Below are 24,447 nucleotides of genomic sequence, written 5' to 3'. Positions count from 1 at the left end.
CGACCAAAAAATCGTGGGAACGCATCAACAAAATATGGGAACCCACCAAAAATTGATGGGAACCGACCAATAAATCGTGGGAAACCCTGTAAAAACGGTCAGAACGTATAATTTATTATTCGCATTTTGATAAGATTACTAACTGTCTCCAAACGTTTATTACTTTTTATGTTATGTTATTTATTTATGTTATGTTATGTTATGTTATTTATTTATTTATTTATTTATTTATTTATTTAATTGTTCAATTATGTATATATGTATGTATGTATTTATTTATGTATTTATTTATTTATTTATTTATTTATTTATTTATTTATTTATTTATTTATTTATTTATTTATTTATTTATTTATCATGCATTTATTTTATTTATTGCATTATGTGTGCAGACTGACGATCCAGATGTGATTCGTACCTCACCCAACCTTTTATGGAAGTCGATACATTTTTTATCACATCCTCGAGATATCTACCATGCGCCTAAACGCTTCTATATATTCACATGCAATGTCCCAATAAAACGATTCTAAATAAGTAAGAGCCATAAACTCAATAATACAATCATTGATGAAACGAATATTTTTGCAAAGCAACTGCTGCAAACATAAAGCATATTGTTGATCATAATATCAGTTATCTGGAAGGCTTGAAGGATATCAAAGTATCCAAATCCAGTGCTGATGGGTATATCTTACCTTGTTATGAATGTGCTTATCAATAAAACCGTCATCAGGATCCAGTGAAATATCGGATAAAATTTGGAAAGGTAAAAATGGAAATAACCATTCAAGCAATTATCTTAACGATTCTTGATACGTTCAATCGACCAAAGCTAATTTCTCGTATGAAAAGAACAAACGACGTCTGGTACAACGTCTATTGTTCTCCCTAGAATGAGTGCATACCCTGACACACTTATCCTCGATGAACATGCTCATTTGACTGCTCATCGATAATCAATGAAGTTGGTCCTGACGAGCTAGAACAGAAAGCCGACAAAAAAAGGGACAAACACAGCGGACGAGAAGACATAAGCCACTTACGTGTCTAGCTCATGGTTAATGAGCTTTTTACAGCAGATATCTCGCTGACAAGGACGTGTCATCGTTTCAACGAGTGCGTGGGTATGAATGAACCCGCGCACCGACCAGGGTGTGAATGGAAGGTTGGCTTTAACATTGTAACGTTTCTACCCTTAGGCCACACGCAGGCAATCGTGACAAAAAGCTACACTGGATGCATTAAAACAAAGGCAATATTTTTAATTTTCAGTTTTTGGAAATTAGCTACACGTTTAATGTAAAATATGAAACCTCATTGAATTTTTTCGCTTAAAGCTTACTTTCATCGCACACGGTTCACGAAAGCTTTTCCGTCCATCGAACGCAAATAAAAGGCAAGTGCCAGAAAAAAACAAATCCTTCCGTTCGGCAGGAAAGGAAGGATTTATTTTTTTTTTCCCACAGCCGACCATCCCTAATGCCAATAAAGCGTGCAGCTTCCGGTGGCCAAAAACCGCAGCCCCGTCAGGCCGGGCCAGGTCCGCGCCAGCGAACCAGCCAGGAAACTATTGATTAAAGAAGTATTTTTCTCAAGTCTTTCCACGCTTTCGCTGTACCGTGTGCTCTCGCAACCTCGTTTTTTTCTTCATCACATTTCCTGCCCTTCTCCCACCCAACGACTCCTTTCGTCCGTTCCGTCCAGCAGCAGTTTCTCGATTGGGGCGAACTCTCTTGTGCCGCCAGCGGGAAGTATAATAGCAACTGTTGATGACACTTGAAATCATACTTCAAAAAGTCCTGATTCTGCAGTTTCCTGCCTGGACGCGCTCCTTCGGCGCAGGTTTCATTATCCTCTCCATAATGTTATTCATCCACGATCCTCGCGCGCTTGCTTTTCGGGGAAGAAGCCACAATGGCATTGTGCACACGGTCCTTGGGCGCTCCCGTGTGCGCCGTGGCCGTACTGCCGTAGTTACTTAGCATATTGTAACGGACCATCCCCACACCCCGCCCTTCCTCCTCTTTGCAAGGGGCTTCGTCTTTTGTTGGATTCCAGTCAATCTGGAAAAATACACGCGGCTATACGGGCCGATTAAGCGTGTTGAGCGGGCTTTGCACGGCCATACCCCGCCCCCCCTCATTCCCACTCCTGGCCATGTAAGCGGATCGGCCATTTTGCTTCGCTTGCCTGCGAAAGGCTGACAACTTGCCAGCAGTCGTGCTGGCAGAGCTTCGCTGGAACTGAAGGTTGCCGCCCGCTGGCAGAGCGCCGAGCACGTGTGTTTTGCCGTTGCGCCCGAAGATGACATGCGGCTGGTGCGATGGAAAATGCAGCAAAAGGGGCGGCGCATAAAGGCGCAACAACGGTGTGATAAGCACGAAGTTCAGAAACATTCGCTCCACGACCCGGGTTCACAATGCTTCTAATGATTTCCACTGTTTTTTTGTCTCTTTTGCCTCTTTCTCATTCACAGCAAATACAGCAAAAGTCTAGACGCAAGAGCACTCGCGAAAAAAACACTCAACTCAACGTACTCTGGAACGTTTTGTCCCTCAAAGTGCACCGAAATTACAGCCAAACCCCCATCGGGACGGAACGCCGGTCAGTAGCGGCAGACAACAGTGGTCAGCGGTCCTATAGCAACTAGTCGCAGCGATCTGATTGCAATCTACCATACAGCCGGGTGCGCACAATCAACCGGGATACAACCGGAGGGGCACAACGGAGCAAACGGAGTGCACGGAGCCCAACGAAAATTCCATAGATATGGTCCGCCATGGTGTCAACAAACGGTGGCCCTTCTACTGTCGCTGCTGCTGTTGCCGCTGCCGGTACTGCTGCTGCTACTGCGGCTGCCGCTGCTGCTGCTGCTGCGGCGGGTTCCGCGTCCACCCTCAGCACCACTGATGCGACACAACTGTTCATCAACACAACGCTTGACTCATGTGCCCTTAAATATGAAGAGTTCGTTATACCGAATACAGGTGAGCCCGCGGTCGTTTCTGCCCAGTGGCTTTGCCTTGCTCTCAGCACTTTCTAACCATTTCGCCTCTCTCTCTCTCTCACACACTCTTTTTGGCGTTCTAACTACCCCTCCCCCACAGTTCCTTACTGCAACTGGACCTGGGATAGCATACTATGCTGGCCCCCGACACCAGCCAATTTGACAATAAGACAGCGATGCCCTCCAGCACACGGAATCGATACCTCAAGTAAGTGTTTGCCGAGTGGGCTCGCCCCGGATGGGAATTGGTGGGTTTTGGCGTGTGCAAAAATTGCTGGCGGGTGCTTTTCAGCGAGCCGGGAGGACAGCCGAACAACGGTGATTCAAAAATAACAGCTCCCACTCTGTAACCACCATGGGAGTTCGAATGCCGAGCATCACGTCGTAGCAACAAATTTGTGGTTTTAAACTCTTTTTTCATTTTTTGGTGCTGCGGTGGGGTCTCTTTTTGCTGCTTTCCGCTATAAAAGGATTTGCCTGCCGGGGGAACCCTTATCGGATACCACCCCGCTGGGGGTTGTAGGGGAGGGAGGGGAAGTAGGAGTTGTAGCAAAAAGGCATGGCAATAATATGCTAAAGTACATTAATCCCGCCATTCATACCGGAGCTTATTTGCGGAAAGGCAGGCAAACAACAACAACAAAAAACGCATCCCTAAAATCGTCGACTTCAAAACAGCCCCATCATGGATGAAAAACGTAGACACACATCAGCATCAGCATCATCATCATCATAATCGTTTGGCAAATGTCAGTGAGAAAGCCGACGCTCCTACAGCTCCATAAAAACGGGCACCTGGGGAGAAAGGATTTAGCAATAAACAAAACCACCCCCACTCCCCAAATAGTCCCATAATAATAAACCAAACAAAAAACACACGCAAACTTGCGCGAGCTTGTGGCTTTTCGGCACTCGGTTGCCGGAGACGTTCGAAGCCGCCAGTCGTGGGGTCCTTCGTTTGATGAAGCCCGCGATCCCAGTGAGCTGTGGAGCTTTCGGATCTATGCTTCCATGTGTGTATGTTTCCAGTAGGTCACAGTAAAAAATCCTTCCTTGCCACTCTCTAGCACGATGCTCGCGGAAGCAATGTTTTACTTTTTCCCCTATTTTCGACCCCCCCTCAACCTAACGGTACAACGTAACCATTTGGTCGTTTCGCCAGGCTTTGGTGTATTTGGGAAGAGGAGGGAAAAAAATGCCTGGAAAAGGGGGATTTACCCCAAGAAGGGGCAAGAGCTTTGCGCCCGTTTGCACGTTGGAGCAGATTGCGCAACGGCAGTGGCGCGCAATCCAACCTGTTGCCCGTGTGCCGGGCTCCACGCCACGGTACACATGTTCGGTACAGTCGTGTTCCCTTTCCTGCTTCTGTGTCTGGGTGTGTATGTGTACGTAGTTATGTTGCGTGACGATGCCGGATGTTGTCGGAAGCTCCCGCAATGTAATACACCCAGCTGGGCTGGGCAAAAAGGACACGTGAGCCAACGAGAGACTAGGATTTGGTGCGGCTGCTTTTCCACCCACAAAGCGCAAATGGGAAAAGCTGGTTAAAGGATGAATCTTTTCAAAGGTTTTTTGGGAACGGAAGGAGTGAGGGGAGGCCCTACTCCAACCACTCATGTGGACACACAATAATGACCCAATCGCGGTCATTGTTGTTCGGTTTTTTTTCGGCAACATATCATACCAACCTTTCCATCCTGTGATACAAGGTGTGTTGTGAGATTAATTGAGATGGTTGGGCGGATGTGTGTGTGTGTGTGGGTGGGTGGGAAAGGGGAGAGCAGCTTATCGTTTAAGCCGCCATGATGAGCATCGTTACGCAAACCTTGACGTAAGCTGATTTCTCGTCCTGGTGACGCTTTCATGGCTGCTTTCCAACAATACATCGCCTCACTCCAGTGGATTCGGGGAAAAGAAAGGAAGAGTTTGGGGGGGGAGGGAAAGTGGGTGTCGTTTTTCTTTTTTTTTGTTGCTCAGTTGTTGCAACACAATCCATTTATTTGCTCTACTACATCTTGCGCAACCGAGCCGCATCTCACCATCAAGAATCGGTTCCACCTCTTCGGTCGGGTTACGAAACCGGTGTAAACCCTACACCCAGGTAGGAATGAATTCTTAACGAGTGTATGAGCCAGCAGTGGTGGGCAAAATCAAAGGCACATGCAATAAGTGCACGGTGTTGTGTCAAACTACTAACCGCTGCCAACGCTGCGTATTGGTAGGATTTCGGGATCGGGAGCGAAAACGAACTGTTATACTGGTAAATGCATAGGCGCCGCCTGTTGTTGCACTACTCGGGCTACACTATTTGCAAAGCCTCAGCCGTCAGGATCTTCTGGCACGCCATCTTCTCCTGCTTATATTTATATTGTATTCCTCTTCCTGTTTCCCCTTCTCTCACACAACGAAGAGTTTGCCGAACGACGATGCAGTGCCGAAGGACAGTGGGAGGGCAAACCGGGCTCCCCGCCAACCCTTCACGGATGGACCAACTATACGCCCTGCTACAGCCCGGAAGTTATACAACTGTTTAGAAAGCTTTACGCCAGCGGCAGCGACGACGAAGCGAATGTACGTACAGGACATTTCTTTCGCGCAATTGCCCCACCACCATCACCATGGTTTAAGGCTGCTATTATTAGCCGAGAGCCAATACGAACGCAGCCAATAGTGGTGGTGTGGGCCTAGTATAAGTGGATTGATGTTATAATTTTCCTCCTTTTTTTTGCAGGACAAGTTTGACATTGCCGAGCGAACGCGCACACTGGAGACGGTGGGATTTAGTCTTTCACTAGTAGCGTTAATTGTTTCGTTAGTCATATTTTGTAAATTTCGGTAAGTGTTATTTAGATTGGAGGTTTTCTGTATAAGTTACAAGTATGACAATACGACTCATATTCTTCTTCTGCTATTTGGCGTAACGTCCTACGCGGACATACCGGCCTATACAGGCTTTCGAGACTTAATTCATCACCACGTAGCCGGATAGTCAATCCTTGCTACGGGGGGACGGTCCATTCTGGGCTTGAACCCATGACGGGCATGTTATTCGAGTTGACGACTGTACCACGGGACCGCCCCTTATGAAGATTCATTCTTAAGATAAGATTATATGGTTGGGTATCTTTAAACCTTCCGAGTCTTTGTTACAGCTTGGACGAGCATTGGAAAAGGGCACTTGTAAAATATGAATCTTTCTTCTTCTTCTTCTTTTTCTTCTTCTTTGTGCACAACAACCGTGAGTGAGTTATTGATTCCCCTTAGCAAGACATTCAGCCCAACGTGACTTGAACCCATGACGGACCTGTTGTTAGCCGTTTTTATGCAAAGTTAATGTCACCTACAGTGACGAAAGAATCCACAAGGACCCAAAGTCACTTTAATACATCATTTACCCGTCATCCCATACGTAGGACTGACTACCTTGCTATGGTAATAAGTAAGTCACTGAAAGCCAAGCCTCCTACAGGCAGACAGGCAGGCCTTGATCGACAACGATTGTAGTGCCAAGGAAAAAGAAGAACTCAACTTGTGGAACTAATTTTTGCAGCAAGTCCATTTGAAAAAAATACTGAAGGAATTAACTTGAGAATCTAAGGAAAAACATAATCTGACAACTGCACAAGAGAATGTGTTCAAAACGCGAGTTTAAAAAGCCTGCTCCAGCCAGGACCATGAACACCGTGAGATACTTCTCTGTTTGCCGGATGTGGCTTATTCGGCATTTTTATCCCATCCTTCAAATCAAACCTAGAGAAATTGCCATGAGCGTTATGTATGGCACCCTTGAAGCGAGTTGCAACAGACAACTGGTTGAAATTGGTTGTATCTTTATAAAACATCCCATTTTAGCCAGTTTTTATACCGTATTGCTTCGAATTACGGATTACGGGTTTTTTTTTAAGACCTTTTAGGTTCGTAATATTTTCTTACTGATTCAAACATAATCGACCATGCATCTGTTTAACTTACTTTACTGAAACAAACCTTCTAAATATGAGGGGAAAAAATAAAGATTTCCAATCACATCACTCGAAACTCGAAAAACTCATGAAACTGCAACGATTTATGATTCATAGTTCGGACAGTTTCGGGCTCATTTGTCATTCGTTTATAATCTTCACATTCACACACACACACTTACTTTTAGTTTTTAACGTTTTTTAAGGTCCGCACTTCCAATTCTGAGTGTTGGTGTCCTCTTGTTTCTCAATAGCATGTTTCTCTTGCACTCGTAGATGCATCGAACCGACGTACTCTGCTGCGCGATTCGACGATCTTCCCCGTATGGCCATCATGGCATTGGGCACATCGTTGTTTTATTATTATCACTGAATCTTTGTTCTTGTTATTATCACTGTCTACACAGGTATTTTTATACAATTAATCACAATTTACTTCGGCTGTCCCGAATTAAAAACAAGATAAAAAATCTTGCTGCGAATTGCGGACAGTAGCGGTCTTTAATGAAATTCTGAGCAACGATATGTTAAAACACTGTTGTTATTACGTTGATAACTCATTCTACAATGCATTTCGATGTACTCCAATGCATCTGAACCAGATTAATACGAGTTATCGAAGAAGTTACACTGGCATCGGCTGGATAAAGTAGGATAAGTAACTGGACCAAGGGAATGTATCAATCCATGCTTCAAGCCACGACTTATTTGTATCTACCCAAAAACTCCCAAACTAACACGTTGCCTGCACGTGTTCCTGAACCGTGACTCATACTACTACTCCTGCCCTTTTCCCGGCAACACCGACCGAACGAAAAACGATTTGTCTTGCAACGAATTGGTTATGCATCGTTTCAATTTGTTTTTCTTTTTTTTTTTCTTTCCCTTTTCACGCCCCCCATCCAGCGGTCTGCGCAACAACCGGACGCGAATACACAAAAATCTGTTCGTTGCCATGGTGATACAGGTGGTGATCCGCCTGACCGTATACATTGACCAAGCGATCATACGCAGCGGTGGCAAGAAAGGCAACGAAAGCTCCCGCCAAGGAATCGATAACACTGTAAGCAAATACGGGACGACGGCAGCACACTGACTTTGGGCAAATATTTAAAGTACAATCGACCCCGTACAATTGCACCATCCTTTCCGGTCAAATCCGGTTAAACACACAGCAGACACAGAGCATGAACGGTGGAGGCGCGTGTGCAATCGTCCATTGCAATGCCGGTCTCTTTCCTAACACTCACAGCCACCAACCCCAGCCAAAGATGCCCTTTTAGCCGGTCCAGAATAGCCTCCTGCCTCCTGCCTTTCTACCCTCTGTGCGCTCCATGTGTTTGCGCTATGCAAATTCCGTGTAACTTTGAGTGCTGCTTCAGTGGGCAGGGAGGCAAAAAAATGCAAAGATCAAACAGCATAATCCACCCACACTCAAACACACACACACACAAATACACACAGATTGTGTCCTGTTGCAGGCTGAAATCTCGAATTGATACATGCGACAACTTAACTGTTTCCTTTTTGTTCTCCTTCCGTGCAGCTTTTCCTGTGCGAAGCGTCGTACGTGCTGCTGGAGTACGCCAGGACCTGCATGTTTATGTGGATGTTTATAGAGGGACTATATTTACACAACGTAGTGACGGTGACAGTATTCCAGGGAAGATTTCCCCACAAGCTTTACGCGATCGTCGGTTGGGGCGGCCCACTCATACTGACCGTCATCTGGGCCATCATAACCGCGCAGTACATCCGGCAGCAGAAGTAAGTGGGTTGGTGAGATGATGAAGTAGCCTCCGACAAATGCCTACAGTTTTTTTGGGGTTTTTTTTTTTTGCTTGCTTTCTGCTACGCAGATGCTGGTGGGGATACAACTTGACGCCTTATTACTGGATTTTGGAAGGTCCAAGACTAGCAGCTGTCGTGGTAAGTGTTTGCGTGTTGATAAATTAATTAACCCACTAACTGAGCGTTTATCGTGCGGTTTGCTTACAGTTAAATTTCATATTTCTACTCAACATTATACGAGTGCTGATCGTGAAGCTGCGCCAAAGCCACACCAGCGACGTGGAGCAGGTCCGGAAAGCGGTCCGGGCGGCGGTCGTCCTCGTGCCGCTGCTCGGCATCACCAACATACTGAACATGACGCAGGCACCGCTCGACAAGACGGCCCTCGAGTTTGCCATCTGGTCGTACGTGACGCACTTTCTCAGCTCCTTCCAGGGATTCTTCATCGCGCTGCTGTACTGCTTCCTGAACGGGGAGGTATGTGTTGGTACCCGAAACCGCTCGTTATTGCAGCGCAGAATTTGGTTTATTTTCAATTTAAATAAAACTAATCCCCCCCTCCCCCTCCTCCCCCCAAAGGTACGGACGGCACTGATGAAAAGCATCAGCGTGTACCTGTCGCTCCGTGGGCACCACGATTGGGCGATCCGGCGCCAGTCCCTGTTTTCCGCCGGCTATCCAACCGCCCCGATCAACGAGACACCGCACGCAGGCGAACCGCAACGGTAAGCGCGTGTCCCCCGCTGCCGGGCACAGGGTCGTCTGTCCTTTTTGTTTTATTCACCTCACTTTCGATTTCCATATCATTGCAGCACCCCCAACACCAACAATAACAACAACAACAATAATAATAGCAGCAGAAACGCCGCCAGCAACAATCTGCTGGCCGGGGCTGCCAGCAGCAACAACCATCACACCGCCAACGGTGGTATGGCCAGCGGCAACGCGAACGGTTTCCGGTGCGGCTGGTTTAGCCGCTGCTTTTCAGTACAAAAACACACCAACCCGTCCGCACCGGAGCCGGCCCCGCCCGAGTCAGTTGTATTCGATATTTCCGACTAGTTGTGTTGCCTCCCTGTGTCTTTGTGTGTGTCCTTGTGTGTTTGTACATTTTAGTTCCTATTATGGTTTTAGTGTCCTTCCTTGTACGTATTCCCATTTTACCGTTTTTTTTTTTTTGTTTGGCTTTTTCTATAAATTACTTTAATTTTCATTCGTTTCTTCAATTTCAATCTTGCCGATTCACTTTCAGCTGCTTACTCGATGCCTCATTCTGATCACGTTTCTCTTCACGTTACAGAACCAGCGTGTGATGGCGGCTGGCGGAACACGCCCGAAGTAGTACACCGATCCATGAGACTATACGAAACTAGTAAAGCTTTACCACACACACACACACCCTCCCCAAATGACTACCGCTGGAAAGGTGGAGGTGTGTTGAAGAGGAGTCAATGGAGGAGCACAATACACACGCACAAAAGAAACCAACACATTGCTGTATCAGGGCAGCGCAACAAAAACTTATATACGCGCCAGAGCCCCAAGCGCACGCCTCATGGCGGGGGAAACAACGCACGTGCGAGGAACGCGCGCTAAGGACATTGGGGCGTGGAATAGAGCAGAAGGAATTTCGAATTTTATATAAACGATTGTTCTGCCGCCAAAACTTTATTTAAAAATAGCAAAGGGAAAGGAGCAAATGCGGAAAGGACGGAAATTTATCAAATTATTGCTTACGTGCGAATCGAATTTACTCTGTTACAGATCGTAGATTATAATGGGGCAAACGGGGCTGATTGTTAAAGGAAAGAACCCTTAGAAAGGTGGGGAAGGGCACAGAGTGGGTTCCCGCTCGCTGTTTCAATATACATTATGGCACATATTTTATGGACGGAAGCTCGATAGACGACAGAGGAGAAGATGTTACTAATATTAACGATTGTCGATTGTTTTTTGTCGATTGTTTCGTAACTGGATGAGCCTAGCGTTTAAGAGATGTCGCAAACAAACGTAAAGAGAAAAGAAAGAGCCCAATCTGCACAGCAGCAGCAGCACTACAAACAAACAAAGCGAAACCTAACGCCCGGAAACGCGCAAAAGGGGCGCAGAAATGGCTTTAGATTGATTTATGTGTAAAAAGCAAAGCAACGCAAACTTCAAACCGAACAAATAAATGCAATGTTGTCTGTTTTTGTACAATGTGTGTGTGTGTGTTTGCAGTGGCGTATTAATAGATTGTTTTGCACGCTTTTAACATTTATTGTTTAAAAAAATACATCCTACAACAAAGAGGCTGAGTGATGCGTTTTTGGATCTTAACGCTAGAAAACAATTAAATTGTTTGTGCCGTTTTGAATAACGGCCTGTTTTTGCATGTGTTTGGTTTCCAACAGCCCACACTTACGTACGCACTTACGAATTCTTCACCGGAATGCGGGTAATGACGCTCTTCACCTCCGTGTACGCCTGCAGCCCATACTCGCCGTTCTCGCGCCCGTGGCCGGACATTTTGTACCCACCGAACGGGGCCTGCGCCGACAGCACGTTGTACGTGTTGACCCAGACGGTGCCGGCCCGCAGCCCCTGCACCAGATAGTTCACCTTGTCGATGTCCTTGGAGAAGACGGCGGCGGCCAGCCCGTAGTCGGTTTTGTTCGCCCGCTCGATCACCTCGTCGAGCGACTTGAAGCGTATCAGCTGCTGCACCGGGCCGAAGATTTCCTCCTGCGCGATCGTCATGTCGTCCTGCACGTCCGCGAACACGGTCGGCTGGATGAAGTAGCCGGGCAGGTCCGGCACCTTGCTGCCGCCCGCCACCAACCGGGCGCCCTGCTGCTTGCCCGTATCGATCAGCCCCAGTATCTTGTCGTACTGGGCCCGATCCACCTGCGGACCGTGCTCGGTGGTCAGATCGAACGGGTTGCCGACGGTGCGCTTCTTCGCCCGCTCCGCGCTTCGCTCCACAAACTCGTCGTAGATTTTGTCCTCGATGAAGGTGCGCGACCCGGCACAGCAGCACTGGCCCATGTTAAAGAACAGCCCGAAGTGGGACGTTTCCACCGCGTGCTTCATGTCCGCGTCGGACAGGATGATGTTCGGGCTTTTGCCGCCGAGCTCGAGCGTGGTGCGCTTCAGATTGCTCAGCCCCGAGCCCTGCTGGATCTTTTTGCCCACCTCGGTCGAGCCGGTAAACGCCACCTTGTCGACGTCCGGATGGTCGACCAGGGCGGCACCGGCATCACCGTAGCCGGGCACCACGTTCACCACGCCGGGCGGGAAGCCGGCCTCCTTCGTGAGCTGCGCCATGTACAGCGCGGTCAGGCTGGTCTGTTCGGCCGGCTTCAGGATGACGGTGTTGCCGGTGGCCAGCGCCGGGCCGAACTTCCACGCCGCCATCAGGATCGGGAAGTTCCACGGGATGATCTGGCCGCACACACCGACCGGTTCGTGGCGGGTGTAGACGAAGAACTCACCGTCCATCGGTATCACCTTGCCGTGGTTTTTGTCCGCCCAGCCGGCATAGTAGCGCAGGTTGCTGATCGCCATCGGCACGTCCACGTTGTACGACATGAAGTACGGTTTGCCATTGTCCAGCGTTTCCAAGCTCTGCGGAACGAAAAGCAACAGCAGCGATATTAGAGCAAGTGCAGCAAGAGGTAAACTTATCGGAGGATTGCCTTTTGATACCGACCGCTAAGTACACCCGATCGCGCTCCATCAAATCCGCCAGCCGGTACAGCAGTTGACCCCGCTTCGATGCATCCATCCGGCGCCAGGGCGATCCGAGTCTAAAAAAACACACACAACAATACCGTGAAATACTGACTAGCATGACTCGGCAAAAAAGACAGACTCACTTGAACGCATCTCTGGCCGCAACCACCGCCTGATCGATGTCCGCTTTCGTGCCCTGCTGGATCTCCGCGATCACCTTCTCGCTGGACGGGTTGACTGTGGGGAAGGTCTTTCCGGTCGAGCTTTTGTGCCACTCATTGTTGATAAAGATCTGGCGATAAGGAGGAGCATTGTAGCAGGGGCGACCACCTAACCTCGAGCCCGGAATGTCATATCTCGGCATAGAGGTCACTTACCCCGGTGTAGAGGATCTCGGGAGAAGACTTTGGTGCCGGCACCGAGTAATTCCGGCAGTGTGCGGACAGTGCACGGAAAGCGCTCGACAGCTTCACTGCACGATACATTGCTAGCGAAACAAATGGACTTATCAATCAACAAAACACTCCCTTTATCAGCCCACTGAACGCTGTTTGATAGGAGGGGAATGAACGAATCTGCTGCTCGCGAAAACAAATGGAGATGAATGTTGTAATAGAAGAAAAAACACTCACTCGCTTCTAGCTAGGCTTTTAATGATCGTACGGAGGGCAAAAAGATCAGAAGAGCTTTAACGATCGCGGCTGAAATGTGAATGCAAACGAATAGCAGCACTACTAATCAGAGATGCCGCACACACCACAGCGTAATAAATGTGCAAAACAATGCTTATGGATTTGGTTCGAGGCACAGTGCTTGTACACACGCACACCAATACACTTTGGACCGGCCGGCTAACCCTGCTACCATTTGTTTCTCCGTTTGTGATTGAATTGTCACGCTGCTTAAATGACGATTAAATGACGACTGATGATGAATGTTTCAATTGGTATTGGTTTCGATTGGTTTGGTGTTGAATTTCATCGAAAAACAAAATGTTTTATGTTTGATATGTGTTAACCGGAATTCTAGTGGCAATTCCCGGACAATTTAGTTTATTTTACAGAGCTATTGCTTTCGAAGCATATAATTTTCGTTCAAGACAATTGAAATATTTCAGCCAGCACATCATAAATGATTCTCTTTGGAACGACATGTCCTTATTTGTAGGATAGAATTTCTATTTCCACGCTCATTGCAATATCTAGTCCTGCTAATAATTATCGATTATTCCCAAATAGCCAGAATTGCTTAAGCAGCTCATTTTGGCACGCTAAAGATCGCTGCTTTAATTCGCCTTTTGCAGTGGTTAAACAGCATCAAAGTTCTAGGTGGGTCTTTCAAACAGCGCTTAAGCAGCTTCCCTATGCTACGGTGCCGGGGATTATTTTTCTTTGTGTTTTATTTTCAAGCAAGCGTCATCGATGAAATAAACTACAGGATTTGTTTTGTTTGTGTACATGTGTATATTTTTAAATCCTTAATATTCATGAATTATACAAAATTTTACACAATTTACTGTACAATCACAATCACTTCACTCAATATTCCTCCTTCAATTAACTAACTAGGGCAGCAGCAAGTCAATCATCTCGACGGCACCAGTCTTTGACACTTTGACAGGGGTCACCTCGTACCGATGTCATGCATTAAAAAGCTTTAAAGTTCCACCAAGTTCGGTACACACTCTATACAAGCCTTAAGGTTCTATCATGAACCCTACACATAGTGCTAATCAGCCGCAAAGTTCCAAAGAGTACCATGTGCCTGTTAAAAAGCTCCGTAGTTCCGTAAAGTACCGTCTATCTCTTAATCAGCCACAAAGTGCGACATCGGAACAATTTTTCGTTAAACAGCCCTAAATCAGCTATAAAGTACGAGCTGGCTATTTGGGTTTTCATTATGATTTAAATTAAAGATAAAACCGTTTTGTTGATGAAATTATAAAGCTGCTATTACCTATATGATTCTTTATCAACAGTATAATCGGAAAATATAGGCCTCCTAAGGCCTGAGTCTATGAACTTGTTGTGACAAAATTTGTTCAATGGCAACATTTCCGGATTTATCTATTTATTAAAAAAGCTGTGCACGTATTCGCTCACAAAACAATTTATATTTAAATTAAAATTATTTTTTATCCTTTTCGGTATGCGAACACGTCCAACATTTTTCCTCAACAAATAACCCAAGCGCCACAGATTAAGCTTAAACGACTGGAAAATCAAATATTCATAGAAAAAAAGCTCCATAACTTCACTGGTTTGCCAAGCCACGTGTTTCGCCAAGCTTCATATAATCATGGCCTTTAAACCGTTCTGACTTTCCGAGCAAAATTCAATATGAATCAGCTCAGAGGTCGTGTGGTCAGCTAATCTAATCAAATCTCACTTGCTTCAGTTCTGACAGTGTACATTGATGTTTAATATTTAAGCAATCGTATCGCCATTCAGAGCCATTGCATAACTTAAATTAAATATTTCCGAACATGTTTATAGACCCGGTCCTAATAAAGCAGAGATGCTTAAACTTCATTTAACCTTTAAGTTGGCAACCGGATACCCGGGTATTTTTTTCAGCTTCGAACTGCAATAACTTTTGATTCATTGCTTTTATTGACCTGAAATTTTCCGTAGCATCCCAACTTTTAATTTATGATTTTTTGGTTCATAAGTTGTAATTTTAAACAGCCTGTAAGTATTTTATTTTGATTTTTTTTAAACTTTACCACGTAAGTTGGCAACCAGCATACCCGGGTATTCCATACATTTTGTATGGAGAATGACGTTTCTCTTCTTCCTCTTTTCGTATTGTGCTTATTTTCGAGTCAAATTCAAGCGATTCCAAATTTCTATTTGACCGTTATTTTTATCAAAAAACGAAAAAAAACTTAATGAATAAATGAAATAGAAGAGAATATATGGTCAGCATTACTTGCACCGACAAACCGACGTGACACTTCGAACAAAATGAGCTTCAAAAGTTGTCTCCTTATTTCAAATTATAATACGTTAAACACTAGCGCCATCTCTATAATGATTCGCTTACTACACTGACACAGAGAAGAAAATGCTAAACCCCCTTTTTGTTTTTCTTCGCAAATTCCAATGCGTATTGTTTTATGTACTTCTCACATCTTTTGCATTGATTTGGAAACTTATAAAATGATTTTCCTGGGTGTTTTGTCCAATAATTCTCATAAAATCTTGCCTCACACTTCCTTCGCCATTTGTATTTAGAAAAGTTGTTTACATCGAAGCAGCAGTGAACAGAGCTTACTTTGACAGAAGTGTTCGCCTCACTGGTAAATGACAGTACTTTCGTGTGGGACACTTTTGTAACGCCAGTGTCACGTCGGTTTGTCGGTGTTACTTGCTTACAGCATTAAAATATAGAAAGCATTGTTTACCTATGAAAATCGTTAATATTTTGCATCAAAACGTGTGGAATACCCGGGTATGCCGGTTGCCAACTTACGTGTGTAAATCTGGTTGCCAACTCTACGGTTAAGCCAAACAACCAACCAGCGCCCTTTCAGTCAGCGATGAGCATCTCTGCTAGATGATGTTTGGGTTGCGTTTATGAGGGTTAAATTGCACAATGTCACTCGCAGTATAATGTCATCCAAAATGACCAGCGCACGCGCCCTCAGTCCAGCTGCCAAACTAGTGTCAAAATGAAAAAACGAGAAAACGCCGCTTTGGACTTGTATATATTTCCCTGCAAGCGTATTTGCTGCAAATAAATAAGCGGCTTTCAGATATTGTAGTTATTTATTCACCAATCAGCACCAGGTGTTGAGCGTACTCTTTCCCGTGAAACCCACGCAAGCCCACTTTCACGATGAAGGTTGCGCTAATGGTGGCCGAAAAGCCATCGCTAGCAGCCTCGCTAGCGAGCATCCTGAGCAACGGGAAGTGTTCGGTGCGAAAAGGTACGCCTAGGCGGTGTCCCGGTGTCAGCCAGCCTCTGCCCGCGTTGCTGCCGCCGATCGTGCTCACGAATCTCCGTTCTCCAATTTCGCAGGTTCGAACAGTGCATGCTCGGTACACGAATGGGTGGGCCAGTTCCGGGGCGAAACGACGCGCTTCAAAATGACGTCCGTGTGCGGGCACATCATGGGGTTAGAGTTCGTCGGCAAGTACAACTCGTGGGACCGCGTCGACCCGGCCGAACTGTTCGCCTGCCCGACCGAGAAGAAGGAGTCCACCCCGAACCTGCGCATGCCGTACTTTCTCGCCCAGGAGGCGCGCGGCTGCGACTACCTCATACTGTGGCTCGATTGCGACAAGGAGGGCGAAAACATTTGCTACGAGGTGATGGCGGCCGTGTCCGACTCGATCCACAATGTGCATTCCAACCGGGTGACGTACCGGGCCAAGTTCTCCGCCATTACCGAGAAGGACATCAAGTACGCGATGGACAATCTGATCCACCCGAACGAAAACGAGGCGAAGTCGGTTGACGCACGGCAGGAGCTGGATTTGCGCATCGGTTGCGCGTTCACCCGCTTCCAGACCAAGTTCTTCCAGGGCAAGTATGCCGATCTGGACGCGTCGCTCATTTCGTACGGGCCGTGCCAGACCCCCACGCTTGGGTTTTGCGTCCAGCGGCACGACGAAATTCAAACGTTCAAGCCGGAAACGTTCTGGTACGTGCAGGTTTCGGTGGGCGAAAGTCCCGAGATCAAGCTGGAATGGCACCGCGTGCGCGTGTTCGAGAAGGAGATCGCTTGTATATATCTGAATAAGGTTAAAGAGCAGAAGGAAGCAATGTAAGTAGGAAGCAAGCGATGTTGAGCGTTGCAAAGTTTCAATACAATGTCCATCCCTCCATGTCGATAGCGTTGAAGCTGTTAGCTCGAAAGAGCAGGTCCGTGGACGTCCGCAAGCACTGAACACCGTCGAACTGATGCGTGCGGCCAGTGCAGGTTTGGGCATCGGTCCCCATACGGCGATGCAAATTGCTGAAAAGTAAGTCGAACCATTCGATTCGATCCAATTTGATCATGCCAGCTTAACGATCGTTTTTTTTTTCCCCTTTGCAGACTGTACACCCGAGGTTACATCAGCTATCCTCGAACAGAAACCACACAGTATCCAACCAACTTCGATCTAAAGTAGGTCCAGCAGCACCAAATCGTCCCTTTCGCTCCATTAAATTCTATCCACCCTTTGCTCCTTCTCATTGCAGTGGAGTTGTACGACTATTGCAACCTTCGTCAGAGTTTGGCGAAGAGGCGAAGGCAATCGCCCGCGATATGACGCACCCGCGCAAGGGTAACGACGCCGGCGACCATCCACCGATCACGCCGATGAAGCTGGCCTCGCGCAACGAGCTCGACGGGGACAGCTGGCGCGTATACGACTACATCTGTCGCCACTTTCTCGGTACGATTTCGCGCGATCTAAAGTACCGCACGCACACGACCAAGTTCCGGATCGGGGGGGAACTGTTTACCGCCACCACCAGCGCCCTGATCGATCCCGGCTTTACCAAGGTAATGACGTGGCAAGCGTTTGGCAAGAACGAGCTCGTGCATCAGTTCGCGGTCAACGACAAGGTGAAGATCAGCGACGTGCGGCTGGTGGAGAGCCAAACGGGCCCGCCGGACTATCTGACCGAGTCCGAGCTGATCTCGCTGATGGAGAAGCACGGCATCGGTACGGACGCTTCGATCCCGGTGCACATCAACAACATCTGCCAGCGGAACTACGTGGCGATCGGAAGTGGCCGTACGCTCACACCGACCAACTTGGGCATTGTGCTCGTGCACGGATATCAGAAGGTAAGGCAGTGTAAAGTGTAGCCTTAGCGACGATCTAGTGAGCTGTGGGTTTTCATTTGTTTTGTTTTAACCCCCCCCACCCCTCTGCTTTCATGACAGATTGATCCGGAGCTGGTCCTGCCCACGATGCGGTCCGCCGTCGAGCAGCAGCTGAATCTCATTGCCCACGGTTCCGCCGACTATCGGTTGGTGCTGAAGCACGCCGTCGAAATATTCCGCCTCAAGTTCCTTTACTTTGTGCAAAACATCAGCAACATGGACATACTGTTCGAGTCGACGTTCTCGTCGCTCAGCTCGTCCGGCAAATCGCTGTCGCGCTGCGGCAAGTGCCGCCGCTACATGAAGTACATACAGTCGAAACCGGCCCGCCTCCACTGCCCCACGTGCGACGAAACGTACACGCTGCCGGTGAAGGGTTCGATCCGCGTGTACCGCGAGCTCAAGTGCCCGCTGGACGATTTCGAGCTGGTCGCCTGGACGAACGGTGCGATGGGCAAGGCGTACCCGCTCTGCCCGTACTGCTACAATCATCCGCCGTTCAGGGATATGGCGAAGAACTCGGGCTGCAACAACTGTCCCCATCCGACCTGCGCCCACTCGCTGTCGCTGCTGGGCGTGTCGAGCTGCATGGAGTGCGAGCGGGGCGTACTGGTGCTCGACTCGACGATGACACCGAAAACGTGGCGCTTGGTTTGCAACGGTTTGTGTGACGTCATCGTTAACTGTTTCGCCGATGCGGTGAAAGTAACCGTGGAAGGTAAGGGAGGGATGACGGGAGGGTTGAGTACATTTCAACGGTATTACACCGACATTGTGTTTCCCTTTTTCAGCTGATTCGTGTGAAGAGTGTGGCGCCCAGCTTGTGACAGCAGTCTACAAACAGGAAAAGTCCCCATTCAAGGACGAGGTTACGGAGAAGAAGGGTTGCATTTTCTGTTTCGCCGAATTTATGCCACTGGTAAGGGATGACACAATGCTGCTGCTTCCTTTGCTCCTTACCAGCGCAATCACATTTCTTTCCAAATCCTCAGGTTGAGAAGCACAAAGCAGTCGAGATGCGCCGAAACCATGCCGGTGGACGGGGCGGACGGGGCCGAGGTTTTCGCGGCCGAGGTGGCAAAGGAGGCCGGGGAAGGAACAAAGCACCCAAGGACAAGATGACACAGCTAGCGAACTATTTCGTGTAGTGTTGCCAAGCGACGCAGCGCTGCGTATCCCGGTGGTGTAATTCCGGTGTTCAAATTCCGTGCGCAACAATGCATCATCCTTCAGTCCAACAATCAATGCGCCGCGGATAAGCGCGTCTGCAAACAAATTTGCAACAGAATCCTTTCCGATACTATCACAACCTCCCCCCCCCTCCCCGCTCCACCACTCCTTCACCTCCTCGTCGTCATTGACCCCGCCATTGAGTTAAGTATGTGTGTGTGTTGGATTTGAGAAGAAAAACGTGTTACATTATCTTCAAAAGCTAGTATCACCCGGACGCCAAGGCGTGTCCATCAAGTCAACAAAACACAAACCTTATTCGATATAAAGAATTAATAAAAATCTCTCCAAAATGTTACAAGTCATTCGCAACGCAAAAAAAACGGTGACATGTCTTACGGGAATTCTGTTGTCTTGTGTCTTGTTCGCGGTAGCGTGGTACGAGGAAAACGTCGTGACCAAATTTTGCCCAACACGTGTGATTCATCGGACATTTATCTATACACGAAATTTTATATTTTTGGTAATGAAATTTAATTAAATTATTTTAATTTGCTACACAATACTTATCTTATCTTTTACCACATTTCTTCACTGCTTGCGCAAATATATTGGAATAGAAATCTAGAAACTACGCACGCAATTAGTATTCCACGGGCGTATAATTCCCGATCAGCGACAGCCAAAGCTGCTCGATCCGCTGCGTAAGCGGCATCTTTGCGGCGAATCGAAGCAGCGGCGCAGTAAAGAAGAACGTCAACCGGCCTTCATCGTCCATCTGGTCGCGGACAAATGCTTCCGTCTCGCGATCATTCAGGTATAAGCGCCTTCCATCCTGCACGACGTACTGCTCCGTCAGGCCGCGCGCAACGTCCATCGACAGCAGGATAGGCTGCGCCGGATCGCACGTCCCATTTTGCGCCGAAACGTCCGGCACCGGTTTGCAGAGGATGAACCCTTGCCGCGGTAAAATCCGTTCAATTGTCTCCAAAAGCAGCGGCATGTTTACGAACACGTATTCGTTGACAATCAGCAAGTACCGTGCGTTGGAGGCGGTTGCGACACGGTGATGATGCTGCAGGCGCTTCAACCAGTCCGCCGCCGACCCATTCGTTGCGTTCGTCGGGCGTGCTTTCGGATGCACGGTGGGCGCATGCAGCTCGAACCTGTGCACAACACGATGGTCGTTTTGGGCCCAGGTGTGTCGGATGGTTCGCCGTAGTGTGGTGCTTTGTTTCGCGGATCGGATAACGATCGATAGCAGTGGGCCACTCGGGGCAGCCTGTTCCGCCTGTTCCATCTCCACACGCAGGAGGGCGATTTTATGCAACAGTTCACTATTCGCCTGGTTAACACTATCGTCCATCCGGTTGAATATTTGTACTAAGCATATCAGCATGCCACAGGCGGACGCGACGATAATCACTACAGAGCCAATAGCCAATTTGTCAATCGCACTCATCGTTAACGCTGCGTAAGTAGCGAAACCGCAACAGCTTTGTACCCGATCGGCCGTGGGAACAATCGGCCACCAAGCAGATGCAAACACAGCCACCCTGCCTGCCACCACGTTTGAAATTCAACTAAACTCTTTCAGCGAACGTGTACGTGCTGCTGTGTCGTGCCGCGCTTGTATCCATCAGTATTGGTGAACGCGGCACATTTGTACGCAAGTCAATAAAGATAGGCGGCACCGAATGGACCGAGCAAAAAAAAATCGCGTCTCTGCTTATCGCACCAAACAATGCCAATCTTCACCAATTATCCACCGATTCCGCCGTCGAACCCCCGGAACACTGATGATTAGCGCGATCATGTCTAGCGAGTGTGGTGCACCTTCCCCAAGTGGGACGCTTGGGGAGGGCTTTCCCGTGCGACGTGGAATCCTTCACTGATTACACATTATCGAGCCTTTTCGTGCAATTATGGGTTGCTATGACAACGATATGTCTATTAATTAATCATTTTAATCGATGTGTGATTTGAGCGATGGATTGCCTTTTTTTTTTGGTGGAAGAGTTTTTGTTTTAGTCTACAGAAATTTTGATTTTTGAATTGTAGTACGCTTAACCTTCGTATCTGTGACCAAACCTATATACGCATTGTTATAGATATTATTATAAAATTTACGACTAAACCGAAATTAAATCTCCTTATTGTATGTATTACCTAACCGGGTAGGCGGATATACAAGTAAGCGGTATAAATAGATATATTTTTAAAAGTACATAATTTTTTTATTCTGATTTTTGGATCACTATTTCAAAACATGTAATTCTAGGCATTATAAAAATTTGGGATCAAATTGAATCTCCAATAAAAAGTTATTATAAAATTAATGAGCAAAACACACCCGGATAGGTGGCTATAGAAATAATGGTTAAAGTCGAATAGAATGAACAGATAACAGCAGAAATTCTTCAAAATTACACACAATTCGGATGCATGATTGTTGCATGAAGCACCATTTTTTAAATTCCATTTGAAAATACATTTCTATAGCTCTTCCAATTCCAAACTCCAAGTAAAACATTGACATGTCTCTTGATTTTAAATCTCTTTTATCATTTTTAAACAACAGTTTCATTTCTTGAAGCCATGTGTGTCTACCAAAACACTACAAGTTTTCAACACTTCATATTTACACTTTTCTTGTTTCATGTTGTTAGAAGAATCATAGCCTTTCTTCATCTTCGTTTTTCTTATTTTTAAGACAAAAATAATAGAACTCGTTCGTTCAATATTCTTCAAAATTGTTGTACAGGCGGTCCCCGAGATACACGGTACCTCTTATACGCGGATTCGGAGATATGCGGTTTTCCAAATTTGACAGTTCTTTGAGCAAATTGTACTGATTTGACACATCCATTGTGAAATACCAAATAATTTCCGTATTGATTGAATGTGAAATACCATTTCAAATGGCTTAAAACTGTTCAATTCAGTAGAAACATATCAAATAATTAATTTGGAGGCTTAAAAAACCCCTACTTGCAAAATTGCACGAAAATTAGTGTTATTTTGGCGGGAAATCACGAGATTCGACTTACGCGGAAATTCGAGATACGCGGTATTTTGCGGCTGTTTTCGGTCCCCATTAACCGTGTATCTCGGGGACCGCCTGTATTTATTATACAATATGCGTTTGTTTTAGTTAAAGAAGAAAATAACAAAATAATCTTCACACATATTCTACTACACGGTACCAAAACCCTTTTATCATTATTACCATCATTATTGTACTAACCTATTGGGAGAAATCTACTAAAAAAATCCTATTTCATTGAGTGATCACGTGTTTATATTCCTATTAAATTGAAATCAAAATAAAAGTGTGCAGGACGCCAATATTGGAGAGAGCGAAAGTAATTTGCCTCTCACATTTTGTTTTGTTCGTACTTTCTCACTCTCACGCTAGCCCACTCGCTCTAGCAAGACGATATTAGATATGCCATCTCGTTCTTGCACACTGCACGTTCATTTCAACGAAAGCTTAACGAAACCGACGATGATGATGACGATTCATAGTGGAAAAAGCTTCGGAGTCAAATGGTGAGAAAAACAGAAATCCAGAAAACCAGATTGCTTTTTATATGATTTAAAATGATCTTCATTGATTAATCATTGAACTTTTTAGAATCCTAAATTGAAACAAGAATATATTTTAATATGTCAATTTCTAAATGACATTCTTTTTTAATTTTAGGCTCATTTTAGCAAATATTGCAATATTAATAAAAAAGCGAACGAAAACCTACAATTAACATGCACATTGCTCAAACATTAGACCAAATTGCATGCGAAAAATAGCGCAACATTGAAATTATTTCTGTCCAACACTCACCCCAACTTTCTCCCACTGTGCGAAGGGGTGGTTTGCAAACCGATCCCGATGTTTGTCGCTCTGCTCTCGGGCCCGAGCGCCCCATTCATTCATTCACAAAGCAACGGGCGCGCGTGAACGTGGTACGTGATCAATCGCTCCCTTTCCCCGTAAATGCCGGCGCGGCATTTCTGTTGTCCCACCCAGGTACACCAACTCTCTCACACACCAACACACACACACACACAAGGGGGTGTGAAGTGCGTTCTGTGTGTTTTCTCGCGGCTGCACGGTAAGGCTTTCTTTTTCGACTCGCGGGCAGGACTGTGTTTATGCGAGTGTGTATGTGTGTGTGTGCGTGTGTGTCTATTTCCTCTCTTTGCCACCCGCGGCGATCGGTTCGTCGTACGTGTGTGCAGTGCGTTTGTTGTTTGCCCTATCCTGCGGTGCCTTACCGAAAGGTGTGCATGGTGACAGTGTGTGCGTATGTGCGTGTGTGTTCATGATTTTAAGAGGCGATAAAGGCGTGCAAAAAAAGATACCAAGAAGCTAAAATGTGTCTGCACACATCCGTGTCGTAGAGGGCAAATGCAGTTGTGTTTTGTGTTTGATTATGGCCATCTCCTCCTGTGCCGATTTGTGAAGATTTGTGTGGATTCGACGATCGAGCGTGTATGCGTGAACGGGCCCAAAAGAGTTATCACCCTCCTTTCGTGTGAAGCTGAAGATCGGCTTCTTTACCTGGGGAGAGGTGCTTGGTGCTAGTGCTACCCTACCTTCCGTAACATATATCAACCTGCCGCATAAACCTGTTCCCTTTTGCGGCGCACCAGTATTGCGATTAACATACACAGGTGAGTGAGAAACGGTTCGGTGTGCTGCACGCAAATTTAAATCACAACTGTCTGCGGTGGTCGCGATTTTTGCGACCTTTCGCCTTCTCCACTCTCCCCCCGCATGCGTTCGCTTTCAGGCGCATTGTCGCATTTCAGGTGAAAAGGAGAAGGGAAATGCAGCAATGCGAAGGGGGGCTTGTTGTTTTCGTTGCATCCTATCCCGTTTTCATTCCGGTTTCTCGTCTTTCTTTCTCAACACAACGACAACGGCAACGACGACGCACAACATCCAACTCTTCCTGACCATGTTTTGCCCC

The 24,447-nt window shown here is 46.7% G+C and overlaps 4 protein-coding genes across 14 annotated transcripts in view; 3 read left to right on the top strand and 1 right to left on the bottom strand.

Annotated features, from left to right (window-relative positions):
- Window positions 1-10,946, top strand: part of LOC121588069 (PDF receptor) — a 29,733-nt gene extending 18,787 nt beyond the window's left edge. For 4 of the 6 annotated variants that reach the window (XR_006004152.1, XR_006004150.1, XR_006004149.1 and 1 more), the window contains 11 exons: window positions 2,480-2,990; window positions 3,111-3,218; window positions 5,421-5,581; window positions 5,742-5,845; window positions 7,879-8,035; window positions 8,519-8,739; window positions 8,832-8,901; window positions 8,971-9,240; window positions 9,343-9,488; window positions 9,576-9,908; window positions 10,064-10,946. Coding sequence is in view for 2 of the 6 variants with exons in the window: in XM_041905611.1 (XP_041761545.1) it covers window positions 2,783-2,990; window positions 3,111-3,218; window positions 5,421-5,581; window positions 5,742-5,845; window positions 7,879-8,035; window positions 8,519-8,739; window positions 8,832-8,901; window positions 8,971-9,240; window positions 9,343-9,488; window positions 9,576-9,797; window positions 10,064-10,076 (1,680 nt within the window). In the remaining 4 variants the exon portion in view is untranslated. The remainder of the gene's footprint in view (window positions 1-2,479; window positions 2,991-3,110; window positions 3,219-5,420; window positions 5,582-5,741; window positions 5,846-7,878; window positions 8,036-8,518; window positions 8,740-8,831; window positions 8,902-8,970; window positions 9,241-9,342; window positions 9,489-9,575; window positions 9,909-10,063) is intronic. The other 2 variants (XM_041905611.1, XM_041905612.1) reach the window with 2 other exon arrangements.
- Window positions 10,947-10,998: 52 nt separating this feature from the next.
- Window positions 10,999-13,273, bottom strand: LOC121588070 (aldehyde dehydrogenase, mitochondrial). Its single transcript, XM_041905614.1, has 5 exons — window positions 13,110-13,273; window positions 12,855-12,964; window positions 12,621-12,769; window positions 12,455-12,551; window positions 10,999-12,369 (listed from the first exon to the last, which is right to left on the bottom strand). The coding sequence occupies exons 2-5, from the start codon at window positions 12,960-12,962 to the stop codon at window positions 11,176-11,178; spliced, it is 1,548 nt and encodes a 515-aa protein (XP_041761548.1). The 5' UTR covers window positions 12,963-12,964; window positions 13,110-13,273; the 3' UTR covers window positions 10,999-11,175.
- Window positions 13,274-16,141: 2,868 nt separating this feature from the next.
- On the top strand, window positions 16,142-19,973 carry LOC121589540 (DNA topoisomerase 3-beta). The gene is made up of 8 exons (XM_041908535.1): window positions 16,142-16,408; window positions 16,501-17,248; window positions 17,319-17,447; window positions 17,522-17,593; window positions 17,668-18,262; window positions 18,362-19,019; window positions 19,093-19,220; window positions 19,294-19,973. The coding sequence occupies exons 1-8, from the start codon at window positions 16,318-16,320 to the stop codon at window positions 19,447-19,449; spliced, it is 2,577 nt and encodes an 858-aa protein (XP_041764469.1). The 5' UTR covers window positions 16,142-16,317; the 3' UTR covers window positions 19,450-19,973.
- Window positions 19,974-23,415: 3,442 nt separating this feature from the next.
- LOC121588508 (tyrosine-protein kinase Fer-like) overlaps window positions 23,416-24,447 on the top strand; it is a 43,624-nt gene continuing 42,592 nt past the window's right edge. For 3 of the 6 annotated variants that reach the window (XM_041906532.1, XM_041906534.1, XM_041906529.1), the window contains exon 1: window positions 23,420-23,586. The gene's annotated coding sequence lies outside the window, so the exon portion shown is untranslated. Of the gene's footprint in view, window positions 23,587-24,447 lie in introns of all 6 variants that reach the window. The other 3 variants (XM_041906530.1, XM_041906531.1, XM_041906533.1) reach the window with 3 other exon arrangements.

Source organism: Anopheles merus, chromosome 2R, assembly GCF_017562075.2.
Source record: "Anopheles merus strain MAF chromosome 2R, AmerM5.1, whole genome shotgun sequence".
NCBI lineage: Eukaryota > Metazoa > Arthropoda > Insecta > Diptera > Culicidae > Anopheles > Anopheles merus.
The sequence above is the reverse complement of the archived record's forward strand: the minus strand, read 5'-3'. Positions and strand labels throughout refer to the sequence as shown.